The 26,351-nt window shown below is 45.4% G+C and overlaps 2 protein-coding genes and 1 non-coding gene across 6 annotated transcripts; 2 read left to right on the top strand and 1 right to left on the bottom strand.

The window, feature by feature from the left end:
- The first annotated feature begins 2,390 nt into the window (after window positions 1–2,390).
- Window positions 2,391–9,398, top strand: TIPIN (TIMELESS interacting protein). 3 transcript variants are annotated; one of them, XM_041419036.1, is made up of 8 exons: window positions 2,391–3,052; window positions 3,410–3,569; window positions 3,964–4,057; window positions 4,288–4,363; window positions 5,628–5,750; window positions 6,299–6,362; window positions 8,220–8,411; window positions 8,802–9,398. In XM_041419036.1, the coding sequence occupies exons 2-8, from the start codon at window positions 3,437–3,439 to the stop codon at window positions 8,951–8,953; spliced, it is 834 nt and encodes a 277-aa protein (XP_041274970.1). In that variant the 5' UTR covers window positions 2,391–3,052; window positions 3,410–3,436; the 3' UTR covers window positions 8,954–9,398. The 3 variants fall into 3 exon arrangements, with proteins under 3 accessions (XP_041274970.1, XP_041274969.1, XP_041274971.1); XM_041419035.1 differs by having other exon boundaries at window positions 2,391–3,056; XM_041419037.1 differs by having other exon boundaries at window positions 2,990–3,056; window positions 3,413–3,569.
- Window positions 7,234–7,368, top strand: LOC121343711. Its single transcript, XR_005953738.1, has one exon.
- Window positions 9,399–9,626: 228 nt separating the features above from the next.
- On the bottom strand, window positions 9,627–26,109 carry DIS3L (DIS3 like exosome 3'-5' exoribonuclease). 2 transcript variants are annotated; one of them, XM_041418866.1, is made up of 17 exons: window positions 25,914–26,109; window positions 23,245–23,398; window positions 22,366–22,494; window positions 21,684–21,819; window positions 20,770–20,946; window positions 19,778–19,856; window positions 18,746–18,925; window positions 18,022–18,191; window positions 17,527–17,688; window positions 14,700–14,947; window positions 13,865–13,957; window positions 12,783–13,316; window positions 11,875–12,029; window positions 11,609–11,787; window positions 11,132–11,277; window positions 10,417–10,591; window positions 9,627–10,344 (listed from the first exon to the last, which is right to left on the bottom strand). In XM_041418866.1, the coding sequence occupies exons 1-17, from the start codon at window positions 26,056–26,058 to the stop codon at window positions 10,033–10,035; spliced, it is 3,174 nt and encodes a 1,057-aa protein (XP_041274800.1). In that variant the 5' UTR covers window positions 26,059–26,109; the 3' UTR covers window positions 9,627–10,032. The 2 variants fall into 2 exon arrangements, with proteins under 2 accessions (XP_041274800.1, XP_041274801.1); XM_041418867.1 differs by lacking the exons at window positions 17,527–17,688; window positions 18,022–18,191; window positions 18,746–18,925; ... (4 more) ...; window positions 23,245–23,398; window positions 25,914–26,109 and adding exons at window positions 15,608–15,769; window positions 16,824–17,001 and having other exon boundaries at window positions 9,630–10,344.
- Between the last annotated feature and the right edge of the window lie 242 nt (window positions 26,110–26,351).

Genomic DNA, 26,351 nt, shown 5'->3' with positions numbered 1-26,351 from the left:
TGTAAGTGATCTTCTGCTTTTTTGTTGTTGTTGTTTGTAAGGACAAGGATCTTTCAGTACAAAGAGCCACTGTTATTTTCAATGCAAAGAGCTCATCATGTAGATATTTGATTTTCAGTAATTTTATATGACAATTGCAATATTTTGTGCTGGAAATTAGCAGCACTTGATCTATGGTTATTATTAAACCTCTGTGTTAATTTTCATACTTCAGCTGTCTCAATCGATTGAAGAAATTGGCCATATCTAAAAAGATAAGATTAATTGATTCAGTGCTAAAAAATCCATTAGTGTGTTCTCCCTATATTTAATATATTCTTGATTATAAAAGATGCTGCAGCGATTGTGAATACACATTTTAAACATTAACTGTTAAAAGAATTTTAACCAGAAAGTAACTGCAATTGATTTTGTTGTACTAGAAGGAATACATTAAATTACCAGAAACATTGTATGTCAAATTTGAATTTATAGAGAAATAAGGGGAAACCAATTCCTTTAATGGATTAATATTTTACATTAATTTATATAGTTTTGTTTAAACAAAGAGACCATAATTTAACTCAGATATGCTTCTGTAGACTGAGCTGTAAAAATATGAGAACAATTCACAGCTCCAGCTGCTTTGGAGACAGGAGCGTGGAGCCTCTCCTGTTGTCCCTGCAGCCCAAATCCTTACATGGCATTTTGTGTGCACAGCTGCCAAACCTCTGAGGGCTCAGCAGATTTATTCCAGCCTGGACAACTGCAAACTGTTCAGTTGTCAATTCCCAGAAGGCTTTGTCTGGAGAACATCTCAGGATGGCTTGCTGTCCTGGTCCTGGGCTGAGCCAGGATGGGAATCCCTGGCCTGCACTGGGACCAGTGCGGCCTCAGGAGCAGGGCAGTGTTTTTTGCGTTACTGCATTTTTATTTTCATTTTCCCTAAAAAAAACCTGTTATTCCTACTCCCATATCTTTGCCCCTTAAAATTCTGATAATTCGAAGGGAGGGGGTTTGCATTTTCCATTTCAAGAGAGGCTCCTGCCTTCCTTAGCAGACCCCTGTCTGTTCAAACCAAGACACCAGGGAAGGGAATGGAACTGGGAAGGGGCTGGAGCCCCGGGAGAGGCTGAGGGAGCTGGGAAGGGGCTCAGCCTGGAGCAAAGGAGGCTCAGGGGGGACCTTGTGGCTCTGCACAGCTCCTGACAGCAGGGGACAGCTGGGAGGTCGGGCTGGGAACAGGGACAGGAGGAGGACATCGTCTTAAGCTGCACCAGGCTGGACAGCAGCAGGAATTTCCCCATGGAAAAGGCAGTCAGGCCTTGGAAAGGGCTGCCCAGGGAGGTTTGGAGTGCCCATCCCTGGAGGTGTCCCAGGAGTCCCTGGAGGTGGCACTCAGTGCTCCAGGCTGGTGACCAAGGTGGGAATTGGTCACAGGTGGGACTCGATGGTCTTGGAGGTCTTTTCCAACCTCAGGGATTCTATGATTCTGTGAAGTGACAGGCGGTCAAGAACTTTCAATCCCATTCCTGGAGGTAACTCATCGTGGGGCTTTGCAACATTGGATATTTCAAATTAAACACTAATCCCCAGCACGGTTTCCCTGACAAGGTGACACTACAGGCAGCTGGAGGAGGTGATGGGTGGCACATTGGACGTGCCCCGGCCACGTGCAGTGGCAGCCCAGAAAGCCAAGTGTGTCCTGGGCTGATCCCAGGTGGGATCAGCATGGGCAGCAGGTTCAGGGGAATTCTGCCACTCTGCCCTGCCCAGGTGAGAGGGGAGAGAGTCCAGAGGAGGCACCAGGATGATGGAGGGGATGGAGCACGTCTCCTGTGGGGAAAGGCTGAGAGAGCTGGGATTGTTCAGCCTGGAGGAGCTTTGGGGTGACCTGTGTCCTTCCAGTTCATGAGGGGACCTTCCAGGAAGGATGGAGAGGGACAATTTACAAGGATCCGGAGAGACAGGACAAGGGGCAATGGCTTCAAACTGACACAGTAGGTTTAGATGGGGTATTGGGATGAAATTCTGGGATATTAGGATGAAATTCTGGAATATTGGGATGACATTATGGAATATTGGGATGAAATTCCTCGTTGCAATGCTGGTGCAGCCACGCAGCCAGGTTGCCCAGAACAGCTGTTCCATCCCTGAGTGTCCAAAGCCAAGTTGGACAGGCTTCGAGAAAGCCGGGATAGCGGAAGGTGCCTGCCGAGAGCAAGGGGGTTGGAATGAGATGATCTGTAGTGCCCTCTCCCACCCCGAGCATTCCAGGACTCTCCATAGTTCTGGGATCGCCTCAGCCGCCTCGCCCCGCCCTCTCCGTTTTGGCGCCAAAACCCCTGAGCCGCCGCCTGCGGGACCTCGCGAGACTCGGGGCTCTCGCGGGACCCGGCTCGCGTGGGGGCGGCCGCGGCCCCTCAGCCCGGCCCCGCTCCGGCCGGAGCCGCACCGGAGAGCGCTCCTGAAACAGAGGAACAGAGAGAGAAATAGAGCCATTCCTGCCACCGCCTCGGCCCGGGGCCGCTCCGGAGAGCGCTCCTGAAACAGAGAACCAGAGAACCAGAGCCATTTCTGCCACCGCCTCAGCCCGGGGCCGCTCCGGAGAGCGCTCCTGACACAGAGAAACAGAAACAGAGCCTTGGCTGCCTCAGCCCGGCCCCGCTCCCGGAGAGCGCTCCTGAAACAGAGCAACAGAGACCCAGAGCCTTTCCTGCCTCCGCCTCAGCCCAGCCCGCTCCAGGGCGCGCTCCTGAAGCAGGGAGTCAGAGCCGTTCCTGCCTCCGCCTCAGCCCGGGGCCGCTCCAGGGAGCGCTCCTGAAGCAGGGAATCAGAGCCGTTCCTGCCTCCTCCTGAGCCCAGCCCGCTCCAGGGAGCGCTCCTGAAGCAGGGAATCAGAGCCATTCCTGCCTCCCCCTCAGCCCAGCCCGCTCCAGGGAGCGCTCCTGAAGCAGGGGATCAGAGCCGTTCCTGCCTCGCCTCAGCCCAGCCCGCTCCGGCCGGGGGCTCTGGGCTCAGCTCCGCCGGAGGAGCCGGAAAAGGGAACTCGTCCTCCAGACCGCGTTTCGAAGTGGGTGAGCTGTGAATTTGGGGAATGGCCACTCCACCCCCAAAAGGCTTTGGTCGGGGATGCGAGTGGCACGCGGCTCCACGGATAAGCGCTGTGGGCAGGAATCGACTTATTTTGGTTAATTCCTGCCACTCCCAAGTAACTTTGACGAGTTGGAACATCACAAACCCTTATTTCATTCGGCTCAGCGAGGCGGGATTGTGTTATCCTGTGTATGGTATCTGCTGTTTAATTTGTATGATGACCTGGTTGGCAGATCTTTTCCTGAAAAAGCTGTAAATATTGTATATAATTGGCGTTTATCCGCTTCTATGGCAGCCTCGCTGCTTCTCTAAATGCTTTTGTTGTTTTCTGCAGGAGGGGAAAAGAGGCTTCTTTGTGGCAATGCTAGATCCTTTAGAGAACAACTTGTTTGATCTTCCTGATTATGAGAACACAGAAGACGAAACATTCCCACCTCTTCCACCTCCTGCCTCTCCAGGAAGAGACGATGCAGAATGGGCTCAGGCTAATGGAGGTGAGCACCCGGGACCCCTAAAAATCCCATTTTAATGCTGTGCAATCGAAATTAGTGGTGGTGGACTTCAGTGCATAAAAATAGGCAGAAAACAAACTGTAAATTTAAATTGTTAATCACGCAATGCTCTCCGGTTTGTGGGAAAAGTTTGCTTTTGTAGATTCCATGAAAATAATGTGCACAAAGGAACTTTGTAAAACTGAAGCTCTTCTGACAAAATGTTGCTACAAATAATTATACAGCAATGATCTATAGTTACTCTTTATGAACTTGGCTTTTAGAAGAGATAACAGTGTTGGATGCCCTCTCAATGCACTTATCAGAAATACAAGTAGAAACTTAAAATGTACAGCAACTGCTTTGAATGCTTAAATGATGCTGTTTTCTTCCCCAGATCCAGATGGAAACCAGCAGTCCCAAACAAAGGATTCTGCTGTGACCACACAGAAGACAGTAAAAAGACCAAGGCCTAGATTAGATGCCCAAAGGTAACTTTATACAGAATATTTCTTTGTGTGCTGAGTTTGGTGTAGGGCTGTGGGAGAAAATGATTAAGGCCCCTCTAAAACTGCTGTGAGTTCTTTATAATCAACAGAAAGAATCCAAGCTTTAGGCTGTTTCAAGCAATGTGAGAGTTTTTTCTTTGTTTGTGTTTTTTTCACTTGTTAATTGAAAGAAGGAAGTGAGTTTCAAGTAACTCCCCATTTCCTATTCCCAGGTTAACTTCGGAAAGAGGGCTCCCAGCTCTGAGACACATGTTTGACAACGTCAAGTTCAAGGGCAAAGGGCACGAGGTAAGAGCTGGTGAGCTTTGGTTTTGTTTCCTGGGAGGTGAATGTAGTTTTGCTAGAGTGCTGCCATCTGATATGGGGAGCATTGCTGGAATTCTGGTCAGCCAGCTTCCCAGCAGTACCTGACAAGCCCTGATGGCCTTTGGAGCTGCAGACTTTAAGATAAACACAAAATGCTTTAACAAAATCCATCTTTTGATCATAAAATTCTTTTCCTGAACTCTAAAAGCAGAATATCCCATCTGTGACTCTTGTATCATCCACACAAGCAGGGTTTTGGATCCCAAGGTTTTTTTAAAAAGTGTGACATAGCACTTGAGCAAAGAGAAAGCAAGACTTTCTCCACAAGCTTTCTTATTGTTTTGGGTGCACTTCAACATGCAGAGCCTGTTTTCCTTTACATACATTATAGAGTTGGTTGTAGACAGGGGAGGGTCAGTCTTTTCTCCCAAGTAACAAACAAGACCAAACAGCCTCAAGTTGTGCCAGGGGAGGGTTGGGTTGGTTATTAGGGGAAATTCCTTCACCAGGAGTGTTGTCCAGCCCTGGGCAGCCTGTGCTGTGGAGCCGTTGTTCCCAGAGGGATTTAAAAGACATTCAGATGTGACACTTGGGGACATGTTTTAGTGATGGCCTTGGCAGTGCTGGGGGAGTGGCTGGACTCGGTGCTCTTCAAGGACTTTTCCAACCCAAACAATTCCATGATTCCCCTGGCACACTGGCAAGGACAGCTGTGCACCTCTGGTTTGTGTTCTCATTGCCACTGGAGCACAAAGGAACTGGGCAGTAGTGCTGAAAGGTGCAAAAACCTTTCCTAGATCAGCTTAATTTGATGTATCTTCATTCTAAACATCAGGATCAATGCCAGCTGTGCCCCTGTGGGTTTATTTCAGCCTGAGTTGAGGCCTGGTTGTTTAAGGACAGTGCTTCAGGACCTGCAGATGTTCCCCTGAACTTGTGTCAGTGCTGTTCTCACAGCCTGAGCTTACACTGCCACTGGATTGTGGAGGGGGAAGGAAAATTTCGCTTCAGGACCTGCAGATGTTCCCCTGAACTTGTGTCAGTGTGTTCTCACAGCCTGAGCTTACACTGACACTGGATTGTGGAGGGGGAAGGAAAAGTTACCCACACATTGGCACTGCTGACATTTTGCAGAGACTGGCAGGCTGCAGGTGCTCCCTGTGTTCAGGAATTACTGTCCCATTTCCCTCTGCAGTCTCCCTCCTCTGTCAGCTTTAGCAGCTGGGTGTTGTCTTTCCTGCTCCAGGCAGAGGACCTGAAGACACTGATCCACCATATGGAGCACTGGGCTCACAGACTGTTCCCACAACTGCAGTTTGAGGATTTTATTGATGTAGTGGAGTCTTTGGGAAACAAAAAGGAAGTTCAGGTATGTATTTCTGTCAGCTCCTCTTCATGGTGTTTGTAGTAGTGCAAGAATTAGGTTTAGGGGATCAGTTATGCAGCAAAAGAAGACTTAGGTTGTGCATACTGCTGAGAAGCATAATTTTATTTAAATCAATTTCTCTCAATTTAGAGCTTTGTCTGGTATTTATGTTTGTATTTAGATACAACCTTTCTTTGTTTGAAATAATCCTCCAGACAATTGGCTTCAGCATTTTCAGGACATCTTTAACCACACCAAGTTGCTTAACCAGCTGGAACTGGTTGGGGGTTTGGGTTTTGTTTGGTTGATTTTTAATGTTTGAACCTGCAAAAGAAGACTGATAAAGAATTCAGCTTCACCTGGCTGGGTGGTGATGGAGGACTGGGAAGATGATCACAGCACTGAAGGTCTGTATGTCAAATGGACATGAAGTGAGAGTATTTTTTCAGAGTAATAAAGTGTAAAATTGCTGTGGTTTTCCCGTGCTCCCAAAGTTGAACATAAAAACTTGCTGCAGATGAAACACCAGTCTTTCACTGTCCCACCTGCAGACCTGCCTCAAGCGGATTAGACTCGATCTTCCTATTTTACATGAAGACTTCAAAAATAATGAAGGTATGCTCTCTCTGCTATTTGTTCAGTACTTCAGTGCTTAAGATTATTTATTTCCCTTCTACTGACCAGAAGTGAATGATCATGATAGGCTTTCCTAGTGTAGAAGAAGTTGTTGAGAGATCTCTGCTTTCAAACCAGGCTTCTGTGAGTCTTATGATGACAGAACTGAACTGATACTTGCACATGTGTGTGTAAAAATGAATAAAATTGCAAGGTCTGCTGAAAGGACATGGAAAAATGGGTATTAATCAGCATTGTTAGAAATATTCTTCCAAGAAAACTCCTAAAACTGCAATTATTGAGCACAGGTTTGTGTTGCACTCTGACATGAGTGCAGCCTGGAGAGCTCTTGGATCCTCTTACAGCAGGAATCACAAAGTCATGCTGATTATTCTGTGGGGAGTCGCAGTGCAGTCAGGGGGTGCTGTCCCTCACAGGCAGAGTGCCTGCTCGTGCTGGGGACACTGTTGTGTCTGTCAGAGCTGGCACACAGCTCCGGGAGAATTCCCTCTGCCAGGATCAAAACCCAGCACTGAGGATGTAAGTCAAGAGTCTCTTCCGGTCAGATAGATAGAAATTAGACATAAGCAGTTTCTTAATTAAAGAGGAAGTAGAGGCCCTGTGGTAGTTTGTAAGAAATTTTAGCAGCAGAAAGGAGGGAATTTCATTGTCATTCCTAAGGACCTGTGCAGGGTTTTGTATTCCTACTGTCAGCCTCTATTGAAAGCATTATCTGCCCATTGTCCCATTCGTCTCCACCTGAACCTCAGCCTCCAGCCCAGCCAGTGCTTGGGAATGGTGTTGTGGATGGGTCAATGAGTGGAAACAGCTGGCCTGGGCTTTGGGGTGCCCTTGGGACAGCTGGGGACACGTGGCTGCCTTCACTGCTGCTGCAGTGTGAGAGCTGCACTGCAGCCAGAAGCAGCCTCGGACAGCAACACGAGTGGTTCCTGCCGACAGCGTCCGCAGAGCGATGGGATTGTTCTGTGCGATGGTTCCACACACTGCCCGGGACCAGCTCTGGGACCGAGGGCACTGCTGCAGCCACCAGGGGAGGAACTGGGGTAGGCATCTCACAGGTGTGAAGTAAAACCTCAGGCTGGGGTGTTGTATTAACAACCCAACCTTTTTGTCAGCTCATGTTTCTGTTCACAGGCTTAAAGTGGTGCAGAGGCCTTGGGCGCTCTGCGGCTCTCTGGGTGGGTGAAGGTGTCTAGCTGAGCTGCCTCCACTTTGCACGTTTCAGTGCTGGCAGATGAGTAAATATCCCTGTAATAGAGCACACTGAATTCAGAACTGAGTACTCAATGTATGTGTTCAGACTTCTGATTCACAGAATCCTGGATTGGCTTGGGTAGGAAGGGACCTTAAAACCCATCCTGTTCCATCCCCTGCCATGGGCAGGGACACCTTCAACTACTGTCACACAGCCTAGCCTTGAAAGGTTGGAATTCCTGTAGGACTTGGGCCATTTCCTAAAGGACAGTGTTTTATTAGCAGTGTTGGGAGGAAAATTACCTGGCCCTAAGGGTTGTTGGATTTCCTGTCCCTTTTGAGCCTTTCAAGCACAGCTGCTGTTGCTAACTCAGTACACAGAGCTGTGCCTCTGCACTCAGGCATTGATTGTTGTGTGTTTGAGCTCTGAGCACTTGTGCCCTTTGAATATTGGGGATGTGGGCCTAGGCAGAAAATTTCCCATTAAAATTAAATGGTGGAATGAGCTTCAGCTGTCAATACAAAATGTAAAACACAGAAATGCTTTCAGAATATTCTCTTGACTGATGTGCTGTGGATCTCTGTGGGTTTGAAGCGTTGATGCTGCCCCTCTTCCCTCTGTCCCCCATCCTTTTTAACCAGAAGGGGAAAGCAATGGGCTGGATGCAGCTGCTGAAGATGCACATTCCCACTGTGGCAGTGCAGAAGAGCAGAATTCCCTGCCTGGGCCAAGTCTGACGGAGGAGCAGCAGGAGCGGATGAAGAAGAACCGGCAGCTGGCCCTGGAGCGGAGGCAGGCACGGCTGCAGGGCCTCAGCCAGTCCCAGCACCAGGGTAAGGACCTGATTTCTGTGGCAGCAGGGAGGGCAGGGGCCTGAGCTGCTGGCTCACGGCCCTGATGGTTTTCCTAGTAAATGCTGCAGTGTGCAACTCCCACGTTTTCACAGTTTTCCTGTAGCTGAACTCCCCGGTGGTTGTACCAAGCTCTGTCTCTGGTGCAATGCAACTCAGCAGCCTCTTAGTGTGCAACTCCCACGTTTTCACAGTTTTCCTGTAGCTGAATTCCCCGGTGGTTGTACCAAGCTGTGACAGCTTTGTCTCTGGTGAAATGCAACTCAGCCTCTTCTCTCTGAGCTGCCTTTGCCACAGCCTGGGATTCTGGTGATGGAAGCATCACTTAAACACAGCAATGGTGTCTGCTCATGGGTTTTCTTTTCTCAACAGAGCTCCCCAGCAGTTACTCAGAAGAGGAGTTTGACAGCCCAGCTGCTCAGGATCCCCCTGACCTTACTGAAGACACTGAGGTTCCTGCAGCCAAGGATGCTCCCACAGAAGATGGAGATGATGAATTGGGATGTGCCAGGGAAGAGCAGTAGCTCCCCCACACCATGAATGCCTTTCTTGACCAAAGGACCCTCCTGCTTTAAGTACTGTCATTGTACTGAAATGTTGCTGGCTCTTGGCACTGCAGAAGCTTCAGGGAAGTCTCTCCCATGGCGTCAGTGAAGGACAGAACTCTTCCCTGGAAGCTGCAGGGGAGCAGCTCTGTACACCAGGAAACAGAACAAAGTTCTTCAGCTGCACTTGAGCCATCTTTTCCACCTCCCAAAAGGTTTTCTAGGAAATGTTTATGACTTTTTGGACCTACTTTGAATATAGTTTATCATTTGTGTTAAACCAAATGAACTGGGATATTGATGGATTAAGTTGCTATTAAAGGTGTGTTTGGGCTTTTTTAATAGGTCTACTGGATTTTTTTTTAACTGCTTATCCATTACTTACATATTTTTCATATGAAATGGAAGCTATTAAATTTCAGAAGTCAAACCTGAAATTCTGGTACAAGGGCAGGGCTCCCACACTTCCCCATCCCTTGGGTCAGACATCTCTCCCCAGACAAGCACCTCCCCTCAGGGAAGGAGACCTTGCTTCTGATCCTGCTCTGCCTGAGCCTCTGCTTCATCCTCCTCTTAGAGTCCTGGTTTTCCTTACACAACAGTTTTCTGTTTCTGAACAGGAATCATCCCCTCTAATAAAGGGGTAAAAAGTACTGAATTTCTGCACACTGAATTGAGCCACTACCCCCAGGGCAACAGCTGTTACTTTATGAATGAATTTGCTTTTTATATCCTTGTAGGGAAGAAGGAAGGATTTAGGTTTTAAGAACTTAATTTATGGACAATATAAGCAAAGTAATTTTTTGAATGATTTTTGAAAGAATTCACAGCACACTTTCTTTAGCCTGAAACATGAGCTTTATCAGGTATAAAATATTTTCATAACTCATCCATACTCATAATCTGATAAAAATAATTCTTATTTAAAATAGACATTTAGCTTCTTATTGCAAGGACTCTTGAATATTTAAATAAACTGCTTTTTTAAAGATCCCCCAAGCACTCGTGCACAGTGAACAGGAGTGGGACAGCCCCAGCAGCTGGTGGCAGGTCCCGGTTCACGTCCTGACGTCCTCTGTCACGTCCAGCAGTGCCAGCTCCCGGATCTCCTCCAGCAGCTGGTACAGGCTGGGCCCCTTGGTCTGGCAGAACTCCCGGGACTCCTCATCCATCACTTCCACCCTGGCTCTCTCCTGGGCACGCTGGGCCTCCTCTGCAGACTGGCTGACTTCTTTCACCAGGTCAGACTTCACGGCGTGGGAGCTCCTCTGGGCAGCCTCGGCGTCCGCGGTGTGGTGCGGCGCGTTCCTGACGATCTCCAGCCTGATGGTTTCAGCGTGGCAGCGGGAACTCTGCACAAGGATTCCCACCTGCAAAGCAACACTGCGTTCAAATTGCTGCTGCTGCTGTCTCCTCTTCCTCCCCTCGCATGAGATACTCACTGTGATGTGATCAAAAAGGCTCAAGGTCATTGAGTCTCCAGCAGTTGTAGTGGAGGTGATTTTATGCTGAGAGCGATGGAGGGATCCAGGCTTCCACTGGCAGCTCCCAGCCCCTTGACAGGAGATGACTAAGCCCTCTTTGTTTTTCATGTAGGCTGCACCTTTGATTCCATACCTACAAAAGAGCAGAGAGAAGCTGTTCTAACCATTTCCAGGTCTCTTAGTTTCAAAACCCGCAGGCTGGCTGGGATTGTAGAAAAGCAACAGGAAGGGGCAGGCAGGGCAGCCTGATAATCCTGCCTCAGGAACAGGATAGGTGTTGTTAAAGAAACCCAGATGTGAAAACAGCGTGGAGACAGTGACTGAAGTGTTTTGAGAGCAGTGAAGCAAAAGTGAAATAGTCAGTGATCCATTATCTTAGTGCTGGGTGGGGCCTGGAATGGATCAGTGATGGGAGAAGAGCAGCTTTACAGGTTTTTCCAGACAGACAGTGAGAAGACAGTTCTCCATTTTAAAAAAAAGCTCCTTGAAGAGCAGCAGCATGTTTGCCCTGCATTCTGTGTAAGGCAGCAGCCTTTTCTGGCTCAGGCTCTTGAGCCAACCCCGTGGAATGCTGGAGATGCCAGATGTGAACTGAGCTGTGCCAGGCTGTGGCCCTCCCAGCATTCCAGCAGCACCAGGTGTCCCTCGCAGCCCGTCCCAGCCCCGGGCTCACCGTGGCACGAAGACGAGCACGCCGTTGGTGCGGATGGAGTAGATGACCCCGTCGGCCACGCAGCGCTCGGCGCTCTCGGCGCTCCTGTCTCGGAAGTACATGCACTGGAAGAGCTCTGTGGACTGCTTCTGAGCACGCTGGGCTGCCTGTGAGCACCCACCACACACACAGAGACAAAAACATATGTAAATATTCCAACAAGTATCTCTGGCTTTGATTTCCACAGCTGCTTTTTCCCATTATTTGCTCTCTTACCTGTCCCCAAGAAAAAATGACATCTAAAACAAAATCCTACATGCAGTACAAGTGAAGTATGAACACTTTTACTACCACTCTCAGAACAAAACTGATATTTAAAAAGACCCTGAAGCACTACAAATAAAAGTAAAGTGATACTCTTAATTCCCAAAAGCCACAGTCAGGAGGGGTATCCCATTCCCTAGGGCACCATGGAGACTCCCAGAAGGACGCCCTTACCCGGTTCCTGTTATTGATGTGTCTGCACAGTTCCTCCAGATCCTTGTTGCTGATGATGTTATCCTTCACATCCCCCGTGGTTCCCCTCAGGGTTGCTGCCATCAGGAGCCTGTGCACAACGATGTCAGCGTATCTCCTGATGGGAGAAGTGAAGTGAGTGTACTTCTCCAGGGCCAGCCCTGCAAGAGAGAGGAACAGAGATGAGCAGTCAAAGCCTCCCCCAAGAGTTCAGAAACCACAGGAAAGGCAGGAAAGTGACCAGATACCATAATGATGAAACTGCTCCTCGGGACAAGAGCCAGTAGAGAAGTACAGGGCGTTGGACATGGCGTGGGTGGCCATGGAGCGCAGCAGTTTGTTCACAATGGGATCCGAGGGGTCGTTTGCTCTGTCCAGAGACTCGGCCAAAGCTTTGTTAGACCTGGCAAAAAGGTGTTAATTCCAAAGAAAGTTACACTATCCCTGGTTATAATGGCTCACAGTTAACAACAGCATAAAACCCACTTATTAGTTATTCATACAAAAATGGCAAGCAGCGTGATATTGAAACTTTCAATGCAGTTTAATAACAGCTCTGCTCTAAGAAAATGTTTAGAAAAATCCCAGTTTTCACTCAGTTCTCTGCTGCAACCTGGAGAATCAGGGACTGGAGCAAACTCCTTCCTGTGCAGTACAAAAGAGTGAGCTGGTCCAACCAAACCTTTGTGTCCAGCACAAATGGGACAAGGTGACACCCAGGTCACAGAGGCTCTACTGATGCCCTTCACCATGGCCTTCTCATGTTATCGTGCCCAAGTAATTATGAATTATTTCAAGTAATTTAAAATGACTTTATTGCACAGAATTCACCTAATTTAAACCAACACTCTGTTACCCAGGAAATACAGTGCAAACAAGGCCACTGCAGAGCTTGACCAATGCACAGTGACTGAACAAATGTTTTGTCTGGGTATGTCTGAAATTATTCAGCCACTGCCATTTGCAGTACAGCCAGAAGAATGCAGGCAGCTTCTCCTGGTCAGAACATCATCAGAAAGGTTCTGATAAAACTTTTTAAGAACTGCTATGCAGTGTCTCTTAGCATTGATTCTGAGAGCTGGAATTGTTTAATAAAAACATGGCCAAACAGTTAATTGCTTAACTTTCATTACAGAACTTTAGTAATAAAAGCTACCGTGTGTCTATTGAGAAGCCTTTGGCACTGGCACACTCCCGAAGCTCAGCGAAGAATTCCTGGCGCGGTGGAGGGTGCTGCCGCAGCAGAGCTTGGTGGGGAAAATCCTCGGAAATCCTTTTCGCCACCCAGTGGTTGGCCAGGATCATGCACTCCGCCACGGTCTCGTGCACTTCCAGCGGCTGCTTGGGGATGAGGTCGTGGATGTTCCGTTTGTCATCCAGCTGCACTCGGATCTCGATCCCCTCCAGCTCCAGCGCGCCGCAGCGGTCCCGCTTAGCCCGGACGTGTCGCGCTATGTCGGTGAGCTTGGATATGGCCCAAACCAGCTCAGCCAGCTTCTTCTGCCTCGTTCCTTCATCCAGGCCTTTCAGTTCCAGGATATCCCCCACCACACTGGTGTCCCCATCCAACAGACCCTGGGCTGTCTCGTACTCCAGCTTGTAGGCAGAGCGGATCAGGGTTTTGGTGTACTGAACCCTCAGCGTCTCGTACGATTCCTTCTCCAGCTCCCACAAGACGCTCACGGCGTATCTTAAACACAACAACACCACAGTTCTGGAAGAGTTCTGGTAGACCTGAACTCCCACTGCAAGCACGTTCAACTCTTAGAAATGTATAGATTTAATTCTGGTTGTGGAAGCATCTTTTTCTTTGTGAAATCAGTGCTCAGCAACACCACTAAATAACGCACTTGCCTTTCAGTCTCACGCATCACAACTGAAATGAGCTACACAGCAATATCTTCAATTCATCTGCTGAAGCAGAGTACCCCTAAGGTATAAGGTCTCCTTTATGTTAAAGCAGAGCTACACTGTGAGAGTTATTTTTACCCATTTTTATTTTATTAGTCAGATGCATCCACAATGAACATCTCTGTACCCTGAATATCCTCATGCCAGCCTTGCATATCCTCACACCAGCAGCCAGCTGAGCCCATAAATTGATATAAACTGGTCTACAAAATTTCACCCTACCTGTGGTAGAACGGAAAGGTCATTTTTAACGTACACAGTTCTCCCATTAATAATGCAAAATGACTTGTAGAAGTGCCCCTGCTGAGAACAGTTCCCAAGGCTTACCTGTCCACCCCACTGAGGAGGGAGCAGAGGTCAGCGCTGAGGACGGGGGGCAGCATGTCATAGCGCCGGTCCGCCAGGTAATACGTGGTAGCCCTGCAACAAAACACAGCTACTGCTCTTCCCACCAGGACTCCTGGGACCATAAACACTGCTCCACAGCCTGAATTGAAAAGGTTGCTCCCACAGACCAAAGTAAAATTATTTAAATAGCTATTTATACAGCGCAACCCTGATTTTGCCTTCCTTGGTATTTCAGCTGCCATTAAGGGCAGAACCAGGGCTGGACAAAATTTGCTCACTGAAGAAGAGGTGACTTAATCAAACATCTCTGCTGCCTACATGTTATACTTCTTTGAATCTGTGAAGAATACAGTTCATTAAGTGATTCAGCAGTTTAAGTTCAAGACACCAGCAATAAAAGAAATAAGAGAATGAAATATTTTCACATTAAAAGACAAGATTGATTATTAAAACATAAGCCTGACAAATACCTCTGGAGTTAAATTCACGTAAGACTTAATTCCATTTTGTGGGTGTTCATCTCCCTTGGAATGCAAACAAGTGGTTTTTAAAAGTACTTTAAGTCACAGATGTTAAATTAGACTATAAAGCAAAGAGGAATGATTAGGGAAAGATAAACTTGTACAGCTTTCTGGAAAATGTGTCCAAATAAAAGCAGAATGTCATTAGTTACCCAATCGTTTAATTAGCTTTAAGGAGTCTTTAGTAAGACATGAAAGGTGAAAGCATGTTTCTTTCCTTCCAAAATTTCCTTAAGGTAGCATCACAAACTTCTGAGCTCCATAAATTTTCTCATTTCCAGAAAATAACTCACCTTGCTCTGGCCTCAACATCAGTGTAGGAATTTGCTGCTACGAAGTGAGTCACATCTGCAATGTGCACCCCCAGCTCGAGGTTCCCGTTGGGCAGAGTCCTGACAGAGAGAGCATCATCCACATCCTCGCAGCCCTTGGGGTCAATGCTGAATATCAGGTGGGTATCTCTCAAGTCAAGGCGTTTTTTTGCCTCCTCTGGACTCACTTTCCATGGATTCTTTGGAGAACTCACTGGCATTTCACTCATCTATACAGAAATATTGTTGATGAACATAGATTTATGTATTTTCTACAAAAAGATGCTAACAATTCGATTTAATTAGTTTTTGAAATTCTTTTGTTTCAATTTACAAGTCCATTACATATACTTTACAGAAAGGGTGGAAAAATTTGAAAAGAATTCTATGTGTATTAGTAACCAATGCTATTACAATGGTGATACTGCAGCTCTGGCAAATATAACCACTACATATTGGTTTTTCAGTCTTCTTTCTATTAATTGTTGGTATAACAATCAAAATAGTTATCTATGAAAGCTGGTTCTTCTCCCAGTTGAATACAATGATTTCAGTAGGATGAAGCCTTTAGGATCAGCAGCATAACCGCATACTAAAGACAGAAAAATCTTAAAAGTCTACCTCAAATTTTAATTAAGAGCTTGTAATCTTCCCCTGACAGCAAAAGGATTATCTTAAAATCACTACTGACTTGAAAATCATAGTATCAATAGAACCACTGATCCAAGAGATTCCAGATAAATAAAGTAAAATAATAAATTTTCAGCTTTCAAAGTGGGCTTTCAAAAACCCACTGGCAACAAAGATGTTGAGCTGTAAGAGAGTCCCTTTCTTTGAGAAACAAGACCCTGGAAATGAACAGAAAAGACTGGATCTGATCAGAGACAAACCTGGATTTCTGAGAAAGGGGCAGCACAAATGCTGTTCTCCACCAGAATAGCTGCAATTTCCCCCTCGAGGTCTCCAATTCTCCCCAGCACTCTCACAAAGTGCCCGTTTGGGTACAGGGAGGTCGACTCCCAGGAATCGATGCGCACGACAACTCTGTACTCCTGCAGGGAGACAGCTCTGTTAGAACAGCTCTGTGCCCCTGAAAAGTACAATTTATACCCCTAACACAACCTTACATTTAGCAAAAAAACCCAAAGCAAGTGGTATGTAAGTGCTCAGGGCAGCTGGACTGCGGTCCAAATTCAGGCCTCAAGCTTTGTTACCTGAAGCTGAAATGGTTCTGACAGGAATTGAACAAAATCCTTCAAGGCAGAAATTGAACCCTCACAGATTTTGTTCTAATATGTTTTTGTCAAGGAAAACATCATTAGAGCTTGTAATGCCCACACAGCTTTATAGGAACACAGGACAGAGAAACACTTCAGTTATATTACCTGTAATGCTTCGGCCTGCTGAGTGCTGATCCTGATTTTGGGAATTCGGTAATCCCAAGGTGTTACAAGGACTTTCTGAGCGTTTCTGCCCTGGGACTGGCTCTCTTCTTTAGAGGGGAAAGTGACCACATAATCCCTCCAGTTCTTCTGGATGATTCCAACTACTTTACCTTTAAATCAGGAACATTGTGCATTAAAGAATTAAACAGAATCAAGAAAGCAAAATATGTGGGAGGTGCAGGAGATTCACTGCTTTGTAAAATCAAATGATGTGTCCCCAAATCTGTTACAACTGCCAACAACATATGGTGTGCAGACAATACAAGTGTGTCATCTACTGTTGGCACAGGCAGATTTTAATGAGCTTTTATTTATGTGGAGACTAACTCATTGTATAGATTTCAACTGATACACAACATAAATTATTCAGAGATTCCCACTGCTGCTGAAATGTGGCCAATTCTAGTAATACAGAGAATTTTTAATAGCAAAGAGCAAAACAAAACATGATTTCCCTACAGAAAGAGAATTAACCTCTTGAAACCTTTAGCTCTGACCTCAACAAACTTCTAAGATGCAGCTACAGCTGCTGAGCAATCATTTCAAACAAGACTCTACGTTCCCATGGTACCCAAGCACGTCACACAGGGATACTTTTTCACCTAACTTTTTTTTCCCCCAATATTTATCAGCAGGGAATTAAAAGGATGCTTCTCCTTACCTGTGGGCATAGGGTCACCCGTGGTGTCTGCAGGTGCTTTGTCCTCAGTCTCATTTTCACAGAGGGCAACAGTCCTTCCCTTCCATTCATGCACAGGGAGCAACTCAACCACAACCACATCCCCGTGGATTGCACGATTCCGAGCCTTGGTCCCATAAATAAGGATGTCACTTTGAAGTTCTGTATTTAAAATAAAAGGAAACAGAACTATAATCTGCTAAAAAAATTCAAATCCTTCAATTCTTGGCAGCATTCTGCTGAAATAACAGAAGATTACTTTTCCAATATTATTTCTTCCAAAAAGGACTAGTGGCAAGAAATTAATATTTCAAGGAAATTAAAACCTTTTCCTCTTTCTTTTTTTTTAAAGGATCTTTTAAGGAATTCTGTAAGTGAACTTTTGGATAAAAAGCAGCATAGGCTGGGATAGGTTCATTGTTGTTAGGTAGCAGCTATAAAAACAGAGAGCATAGTTAAATTGTGAAAGCCACTGCCACAGGATTCTGGGGAGGATTAAGAATAAAACAAGCTTTTCAAAAATAATGAGTATATTGAGCACTGGTTTGATTGCAGGGTCTGTCACAGGAACATCTGAAAGTAGTTATTAGTGAGAGCAACGTGTCTGTGCAAGGGCAATGGCCTTTCTTTGAGAAACAAGACCCTGGAAATGAACAGAGAAGACTGGATCTGATCAGAGACAAACCTGGATTTCTGAGAAAGGGGCAGCACAAATGCTGTTCTCCACCAGAATAGCTGCAATTTCCCCCTCGAGGTCTCCAATTCTCCCCAGCACTCTCACAAAGTGCCCGTTTGGGTACAGGGAGGTCGACTCCCAGGAATCGATGCGCACGACAACTCTGTACTCCTGCAGGGAGACAGCTCTGTTAGAACAGCTCTGTGCCCCTGAAAAGTACAATTTATACCCCTAACACAACCTTACATTTAGCAAAAAAACCCAAAGCAAGTGGTATGTAAGTGCTCAGGGCAGCTGGACTGCGGTCCAAATTCAGACCTCAAGCTTTGTTACCTGAAGCTGAAATGGTTCTGACAGGAATTGAACAAAATCCTTCAAGGCAGAAATTGAACCCTCACAGATTTTGTTCTAATATGTTTTTGTCAAGGAAAACATCATTAGAGCTTGTAATGCCCACACAGCTTTGTAGGAACACAGGACAGAGAAACACTTCAGTTATATTACCTGTAATGCTTCGGCCTGCTGAGTGCTGATCCTGATTTTGGGAATTCGGTAATCCCAAGGTGTTACAAGGACTTTCTGAGCGTTTCTGCCCTGGGACTGGCTCTCTTCTTTAGAGGGGAAAGTGACCACATAATCCCTCCAGTTCTTCTGGATGATTCCAACTACTTTACCTTTAAATCAGGAACATTGTGCATTAAAGAATTAAACAGAATCAAGAAAGCAAAATATGTGGGAGGTGCAGGAGATTCATTGCTTTGTAAAATCAAATGATGTGTCCCCAAATCTGTTACAACTGCCAACAACATATGGTGTGCAGACAATACAAGTGTGTCATCTACTGTTGGCACAGGCAGATTTTAATGAGCTTTTATTTATGTGGAGACTAACTCATTGTATAGATTTCAACTGATACACAACATAAATTATTCAGAGATTCCCACTGCTGCTGAAATGTGGCCAATTCTAGTAATACAGAGAATTTTTAATAGCAAAGAGCAAAACAAAACATGATTTCCCTACAGAAAGAGAATTAACCTCTTGAAACTTTTAGCTCTGACCTCAACAAACTTCTAAGATGCAGCTACAGCTGCTGAGCAATCATTTCAAACAAGACTCTACGTTCCCATGGTACCCAAGCACGTCACACAGGGATACTTTTTCACCTAACCTTTTTTTTTCCCCCCAATATTTATCAGCAGGGAATTTAAAGGATGCTTCTCCTTACCTGTGGGCATAGGGTCACCCGTGGTGTCTGCAGGTGCTTTGTCCTCAGTCTCATTTTCACAGAGGGCAACAGTCCTTCCCTTCCATTCATGCACAGGGAGCAACTCAACCACAACCACATCCCCGTGGATTGCACGATTCCGAGCCTTGGTCCCATAAATAAGGATGTCACTTTGAAGTTCTGTATTTAAAATAAAAGAAAACAGAACTATAATCTGCTAAAAAAATTCAAATCCTTCAATTCTTGGCAGCATTCTGCTGAAATAACAGAAGATTACTTTTCCAATATTATTTCTTCCAAAAAGGACTAGTGGCAAGAAATTAATATTTCAAGGAAATTAAAACCTTTTCCTCTTTCTTTTTTTTTAAAGGATCTTTTAAGGAATTATGTAAGTGAACTTTTGGATAAAAAGCAGCATAGGCTGGGATAAGTTCATTGTTATTAGGTAGCAGCTATAAAAACAGAGAGCATAGTTAAATTGTGAAAGCCACTGCCACAGGATTCTGGGGAGGATTAAGAATAAAACAAGCTTTTCAAAAATAATGAGTATATTGAGCACTGGTTTGATTGCAGGGTCTGTCACAGGAACATCTGAAAGTAGTTATTAGTGAGAGCAATGTGTCTGTGCAAGGGCAATGGACTGTTCCTTCAAAGGTGCTGATTAGTAACTCGTGCCGGAGAGACAATCCTGGATTTCTTTGGGTCAGCTTGATCGAGAAGGCAATTTTCCAATTTTGTTCACAAAGAACAGCTTCCTAATCCTGCCAACATCTCTGCACACTCTTATTGCAGTCAAAGGAGTGGTCACCTGAGGCTAGAGCAAAGCACAGGGACAATTTGCACCAGCACTTCCCTTCAGAGAGGTGCAAGCAAACAGGACAAGAGGCCAGAATTTGGCCAAAGGGGGTAAGAAAGAGGAAGGAGTTCTCCTCACAAGTTCCACCTCTGGTTATCTTCAGCTCCTCTATGGCCCAGGAAAACCACACAGGCACTGCAGTGTCTCATCTCCTTTGATAACTGAACACTTCTCACCTGTGTCTTTGCTGCCAAACCCCTGAAGCCGAACAAAAGCTTCCAGCTGTGCTCGGTGCTTATTGACATTCAGGGCACCCTGGAAGAGACCAAAAACCAACCAATGGATGGAACAGTCACCCTAAAAATAGACAACTTCAAAGGATAACGTTTTGGGGGTTTCAGTTGTTTTTTACATGAATTAGTTTTTATTGATCCATAGGTTATTTTGAACACAGCTGTTCTCTTTATAGGGGGGAATGCAGGTGTAGGATTTAAGTATTCACTTCTGGAAAAGTAAATTCTTTTGAATGTTGAATTTATTTGCAAGATGGTCAATGACATTTTACTCCAACCACAGACAGTGTAAGATTACCTTTGCTGCCTGTCTTAGCAGAGAATCTGGCATTATTTCAACAAGAAAGAAAAACCTCAGTCTTTCTGTTCATATTTTATTCCTGCCTCTGCTGAAATTGCCAAGAAAGGAAAAAAATCACTGCCTCTAATTCCTTAAATTATTTTTAAAAGAAGGACACTTGTCTAACAACAATCCATATTAAGGCCCTGAACAGCCATAAATCTGTAAATTAATTTTATTGACTGGGAAATCTCTGTGCAAATGAAGTTAGAACTGCTCCCTTTGTGCAGCACTGTTTATATTTAAGAACAAGACCTCACTGCTTCAAATCACACCTGGTCTCTCATCACATCACATGCCAACCTGAAGAAAAATGCATAGCAAATTTCAAATCTCCAATAGTCAATTCTTACTTTAGCTTCTCCAAGACCAAAAAAAAAAAAAATTAAAAAAAATATCCACGTCACAACACAGTGTAGGGCAAACATTTTGAGAATTCTCAGAATCCTCATCCCTTCCATCCTCTTGTTTTTTGTTTTATTTCCCTCTTCCCACCACAGCCATACTTCTTTCTCTAATCACTCCAATTCAGGCAACTCAAGGGATCAAGCACAAGACTGCATTGTTCTGTGTATGTTCTCTATGTAACAAATACCTGCAGGTATCTTCCAGACTTGATCCCAGCCTCCAACACTTCCACAGGTAAGTGCTCAGGATACTCTTTTCCGTGGTTCTCTTGGCTTTCGCTCTCCCGTTCACGCCGAGCTTGGACTATGGAGTCAAAAAGCTCATGGGCAGCCTTCAGGTCAGGCCAGAAGTTATCCAAGTAATTCTGTAGGCACAAACAGAAATAAACAGAAAAGTAATCTGAGATCTCTGTTCCTTTAATAATGCATTTGGAAAGCCCAAAATGGACAAGAGCTGTCCCACACTGTACCCAAATAACACAATGGTAATGATGAGTCTGCTCTAAACCCCACGGATCTGCCCCAGCTTCAGCCTAATTCTCTGCTAAATACAACAAAGGTCAATCAGTTTGGGGCAGTTTTTACTCAACATCCTTTCACAGCTGAACATGAACATCCCATCCCCAGATCCCACTGAGCACCAGTGGTATCAGAGATGGACACCAAAAAGAAGAAGGAATTATCTTCTCAGACATCACTGTATCCTCAGCAGTCCAGGCAAAGTAACTGGCAGAACACTGTTAATGGATATTCAGGCTACAGCTGCTTATGGACTGCTTGCTCTCCAGATTTAGGCAGCTGCCTGAGGGAACTGGTCACTGCTCATCAATGGCAAATTCCTTAAAAACAAGGAAAACAAGGAAAAGGTCTCCTAAGAAAGATGACCTTTATCCTCAGAGCTGCTGTTTATCTTTCCAGCTCCCTGCTTTTTTCTGAGATTCCCGTAAGTGACATATGTGCTTGCTTTGATAAATGGAGACAGGAGTTACCATCTCAGTTTTCTTGAATGTAAACTCTGACATGATTTGCAATATCTTTAATGTACTTGAGTCATCATTTTGATGCAGCATAAAGGAAACCTTTTATTTTTCTGGCATGTTACCTTGAAGGAAATCACAAACACTCCTTCTGTTTCATTTCCGTACTGCCTGATAACATCTTCATCTTCTGTTACCATAACAACTGGCATCTGACCCAGGCAGTGGTTGTGATACCAGGCTGCTGCATTGTAAATATTCCTAGAAAAGCAAAGTTTGAAATAAGACTTCTGGCACAACTCATTTGCTACTTGCAAGATTTTGCTGGCTTTGTATAAATGAGATTTTGATTTAACACTCAGAATTTTGAGAGATATACACCAAGCTACAGAAATGTTTTTCTGCAAAAATGTTCCTGTTCCCCCACAAGAAGAGAGGAGAATAGAAAGTTTCCTCCCCAGTACATCCACTTGTGCCCTGGCTGCAGCATAAGATGAAGTTCCTCAGAGTGATTGTAAAAATCAGACTGGAGGTGCTAAGACTGATGCTATGGTGTGACTTTAAGCTGATCCATCTTTTTCTTTAGCATTATTGCATTTGATTTGATTACATTTTGTCTATTTCCCTAAGAAAACAATGCTGATACTTTTAGAACAATAATTTATCTGCACAATGCAGACTTGCAGTGCCTGTGAACTGTTGCAGAGCTAAGCAGAGCAGGAGCATGAACTCTCAGCAGCTGGTGCATGCTCACATTCCTAAAATCGTGATGCTGTGCAGTGTGACACTGCAGAGGTTCAAACAAACCTGGTCTGCCACTTCTCCATGGATTCTCCCTTCTCCCTGGGCAGGTAGCAGTGCTGGTGGAATTCATTAGCAAACACAGTACAGTCGTGACGGGGATCCTTCAACAGATTCCGTAACTTGTTGTACTGTCTGCAATGAAAAAAATAAATATACTCTTGTGCTTTCTTTTGATAATGTTATTTTAACTCCATGAAAATACAACTGAAAAACTCCAGGAAAACTAGTGTCATGCACAGAGAAATGCACTCATTAAATTACACCACTGATGATAAATCCTAAACCACCATCTGCAAGCAAACTTTTTCAAGTTCCATTGTGAACACTTCTGATTTTAAATATACTTGTTTTCCACTGAGCCCCACAAAACATGCTAAGTGTTCAGGAACTTGTTTTGTTTGTCACTTTTGGGACAAGTGCTATTACTTTAAAAGCCTTTGTGCTTTAGAAATATGGGAAGGCCCTGAGAGCAAATTTTACTCTGAAATGCTGTGGCAAGGCCCAGGTTAATGTCTAGTGAGATAAGTACCACACAATAATATTAATTGCTCCCCAAAGACAACTGCTCAGGCATCAATACAGCAAACCAAAACCTGTCCATAATCTAGCTGTGGGCACATAATAGATCATTACTGCAAAGACTAATGAATTCCCGTCACCAGCCACTTGATTAGTTAATAATGCTGCAGGATTTATATTGCTCCTATCAAGTGAAAACTATGCCAGGCATTGATATCCATGGATCACAAAGGATCCCAGGCCTTTCCCCTTCTGTAAAACTACATTCAGATACTTGAAATGCCTAAAAACAAATTCTACATTTTACAAATCAGTATTTTTACTTCCATCTAAATTAAAAGTAAGTTCTTATGGGATAAATACCTTCGTCCTTTCTGATGTTGCACAGCCTGACAAGCTGTTTGCATGAAAATAATTCCTTTCAGCTCTGGAAACTCCAGAATCTCCAGGTACTCCTGAACAACCTTGCAGTCGGGGACAACGTAGTGTGTGACATCATCTGATAGCAATTTGCCATCTAGAAAATAATTCAGAGTTTCAAGGTTCAAGCTTGCAGTTGCAATAATGGTTTCTTGAAAATATTTCCCAATGTATGAAAATCAGAGCTGTGTCTCCTGAAATGGGTACATTTCTTTTTCTGATGAACAAAATGATGGATTTTATGGTTTACTTCTGTGGTACAGTCCATAAATTTGTGACAAAACCCTTTTGCATCCATTGATGCCAAACTTTTGCGTAAATTCTATCCAGAGGAGTGAAGATGATCCATTTTCATTGTGAAAAGGCTGTTAGAGCAAAGGTTACAGTTCTTTCTTCTCTGCTTCCATATGAAAAAGGAACTATACATCTGGCACAGAAAATCTTTTCATGGAATTTCTAAAGGCTGTAGAATTATGAGCTGTTCCTTTACCCTGGTCCCACAGCCCTCTCTGTTCAAACACACCATTTACAGCAGGTTCTTTACATAAAAGAGCACAGGTAAGGGTGCATGTAGAGAAAACCACTGCTACTGCTAAGAAAATATGTTTTTGAATCTAAACTATTAACCATCAGTGTTAATTCTCTTTGTAGAGACTCCACCCCTTAAGAATATACCACCAAAATATCAGACACAACACATCACAGATGACACCTTAAAAAGTACCTCAGAATTCAAGAGTTTAATTGCTTTTGGTATTTCAAAGATTACCCAAAAGCTTTCAGATGGGAGGGGATCTCCACTGTATTTTTTCTTAATACCTAATTACCATTTATTATAAACACTGAACTCCACAGTGCAGGCCAATTATACAGACTAAAGCATACAGATAGTGACACATCAAGTTATGTTCATGTGTTCCTTAGAAGCTGACAGGGGACAATCTTTGAGCTGTGACCATAAGAAGTGTGAATCCAGCCAGCAAAATTGTGCACGCAGTAATCTGGTCTCATCTCACACTGAAGGCTTATCATGGATGATGGCAGCAGGTATACAAGAAAGCTAATATTTATTAATAATTCAGAAGAGCATTAGAAGTGAAATGTCACTGGAAGATTTAAGAGCTGTGCCCATATGAAGCTACCCACACATTAGAGCAGAATGACTCCCAGGCAGGCACAGCTCACCCTTACAAGCACTGCTGATGTGATTTTTGCAGGCAGTCTCTCACAGGCCATGAAATAGATTTGCTCAGCACACTGTGTAGAGTCAGGAATGAAAACAAATATTTCCCTCACATCTGGGTTACCTTTAATAATCACACAGGGACATAGTCTGACAGTCACCTCCAGAACAATTCACATTTAAGTACAAAAGAGGGGGAGTTAGGCACAGCAGGAAAGGTTAGTTTTTTTCTGATGTGTGCCTTTAATTTATTCTTGAGGAATTCACAACCAAATGCATTATTTTAGGGAGCAGTAACCATCACTAGTCCTGATCTCCTAGACAGCAGTAATACACTATAATAATCTAAGTAATACACCTTCTGCCCTCGATTGCAACCTAAACCAAAAGTGAAAACATCTATGCCAATCAAAGTTCCAAAGGAAAAAAAAAAAAAGTGTCACAATTCTCAACCTTTTCTTTCAGGCAAGTAATTTGGTCGATTTCAACAGGTTGGATATTACGTTTGCTATTTACCCATCAGTTTCCTGCATCAAATAAATTGTGCTATTGAACAACTACAAACCCAACTGAAATATCAACCAGAGCTCTGGTGATGATCTACGATGCACATAACAGCACCACAGTACGTAAAAACAACAACAAATGCAGACATCAGAGCCTGGCAGCCTTCCCGTGTCTGAAATGCCCTGATATAACACAGGCAATTACATTTAATTACTGAACAGAAATAGCTGCTGATGCAGAATTACAATGGCTTCAAGATAATGGCTTGGCCCCATTGTAATACTTAACAGGTATGTATAGAATTTAACTCATGCTATAAACCACCACCCTGCAGAAATTAATTCATTTTAAAGGATCTTTTAAAACAAGAGAAGTGTAAAAAGTGAACAACCCTTTAGCCTTTTATCACTGCCAGTAAACTGTTCACACTTAAACCCTCTAACAATCAACTCCTCGATTCCTTCCGCTCTTACGCCTCGTTGATTTCTCAGGGACCTTGCTTTAAAGGAAAACTATTGCTACAGCCGTGATTTGTTCAGCACCATCCGGACACCCCAGGACGGGGATCACCCCTTCCCCACCAGGGATAACCCTTGCCCGAGGATCATTCTCTGTCCTCAGGGGTTCCCCCAGCTCAGAGATCACCCCTCGCTCAGGGGTTCCCCCAGCTCAGGGATCCCCCAGCTCAGGGATCACTCTGTCCCCAGCTCAGGGATCACCCCAGATCAGGGATCCCCCAGCTCAGGGATCACCCCAGCTCAGGGATCACTCTGTCCCCAGCTCAGGGATCACTCTGTCCCCAGCTCCGTCCCCCGCGGCCCCGCGGGACGCCGCCCACCGCCTCAGCCCAGCCCGCGGGCGATCCCGGCTCTGTCGGGGCTCACCCCCGGCTCCCCCCAGACCCCTCACGGCGGAGCCTCACCGCGGGCGAAGGCGGCGCGGCACTGGGCGCTGCGGCACAGGGCGCTGCGGCACGGCACGTCGGGGCGCAGGTAGTGCTCTCGCACCACCCGCACGGCGCGGCCCTGCTGGCCCCGCAGCTGCAGCACCTTCTCCGTGCGGAGCATCGGGGCGGCGGGGACCGACCGGGAATGGCGGGGACCGGCGGCCCCGAGGCCGCGACTGCCGGGGCGCCTGCGCGGGGCGGAGCGCGGGGTCACAGGGGCGGGAAGAGAGCGGGTGGGGCGGGCTGAGGGAAGCGGGCAGGATCGGACTGAAGGCACCGGGGCGGGCTGAGGGATAGCGGGCAGGATCGGACTGAAGGCACCGGGGCGGGCTGAGGGATAGCGGGCAGGATCGGACTGAAGGGAGCTCGGCGGTCTGAGGGAACCGGGCGGGATCGAGCTGAGGGGACGTGAGC

The sequence above is a fragment of the Onychostruthus taczanowskii genome, unplaced genomic scaffold (assembly GCF_017590055.1).
Source record: "Onychostruthus taczanowskii isolate IOZ18803 unplaced genomic scaffold, ASM1759005v1 scaffold6, whole genome shotgun sequence".
In the NCBI taxonomy this organism is placed as follows: Eukaryota; Metazoa; Chordata; class Aves; order Passeriformes; family Passeridae; genus Onychostruthus; species Onychostruthus taczanowskii.
This window is presented reverse-complemented; position numbering and strand designations above follow the sequence as displayed.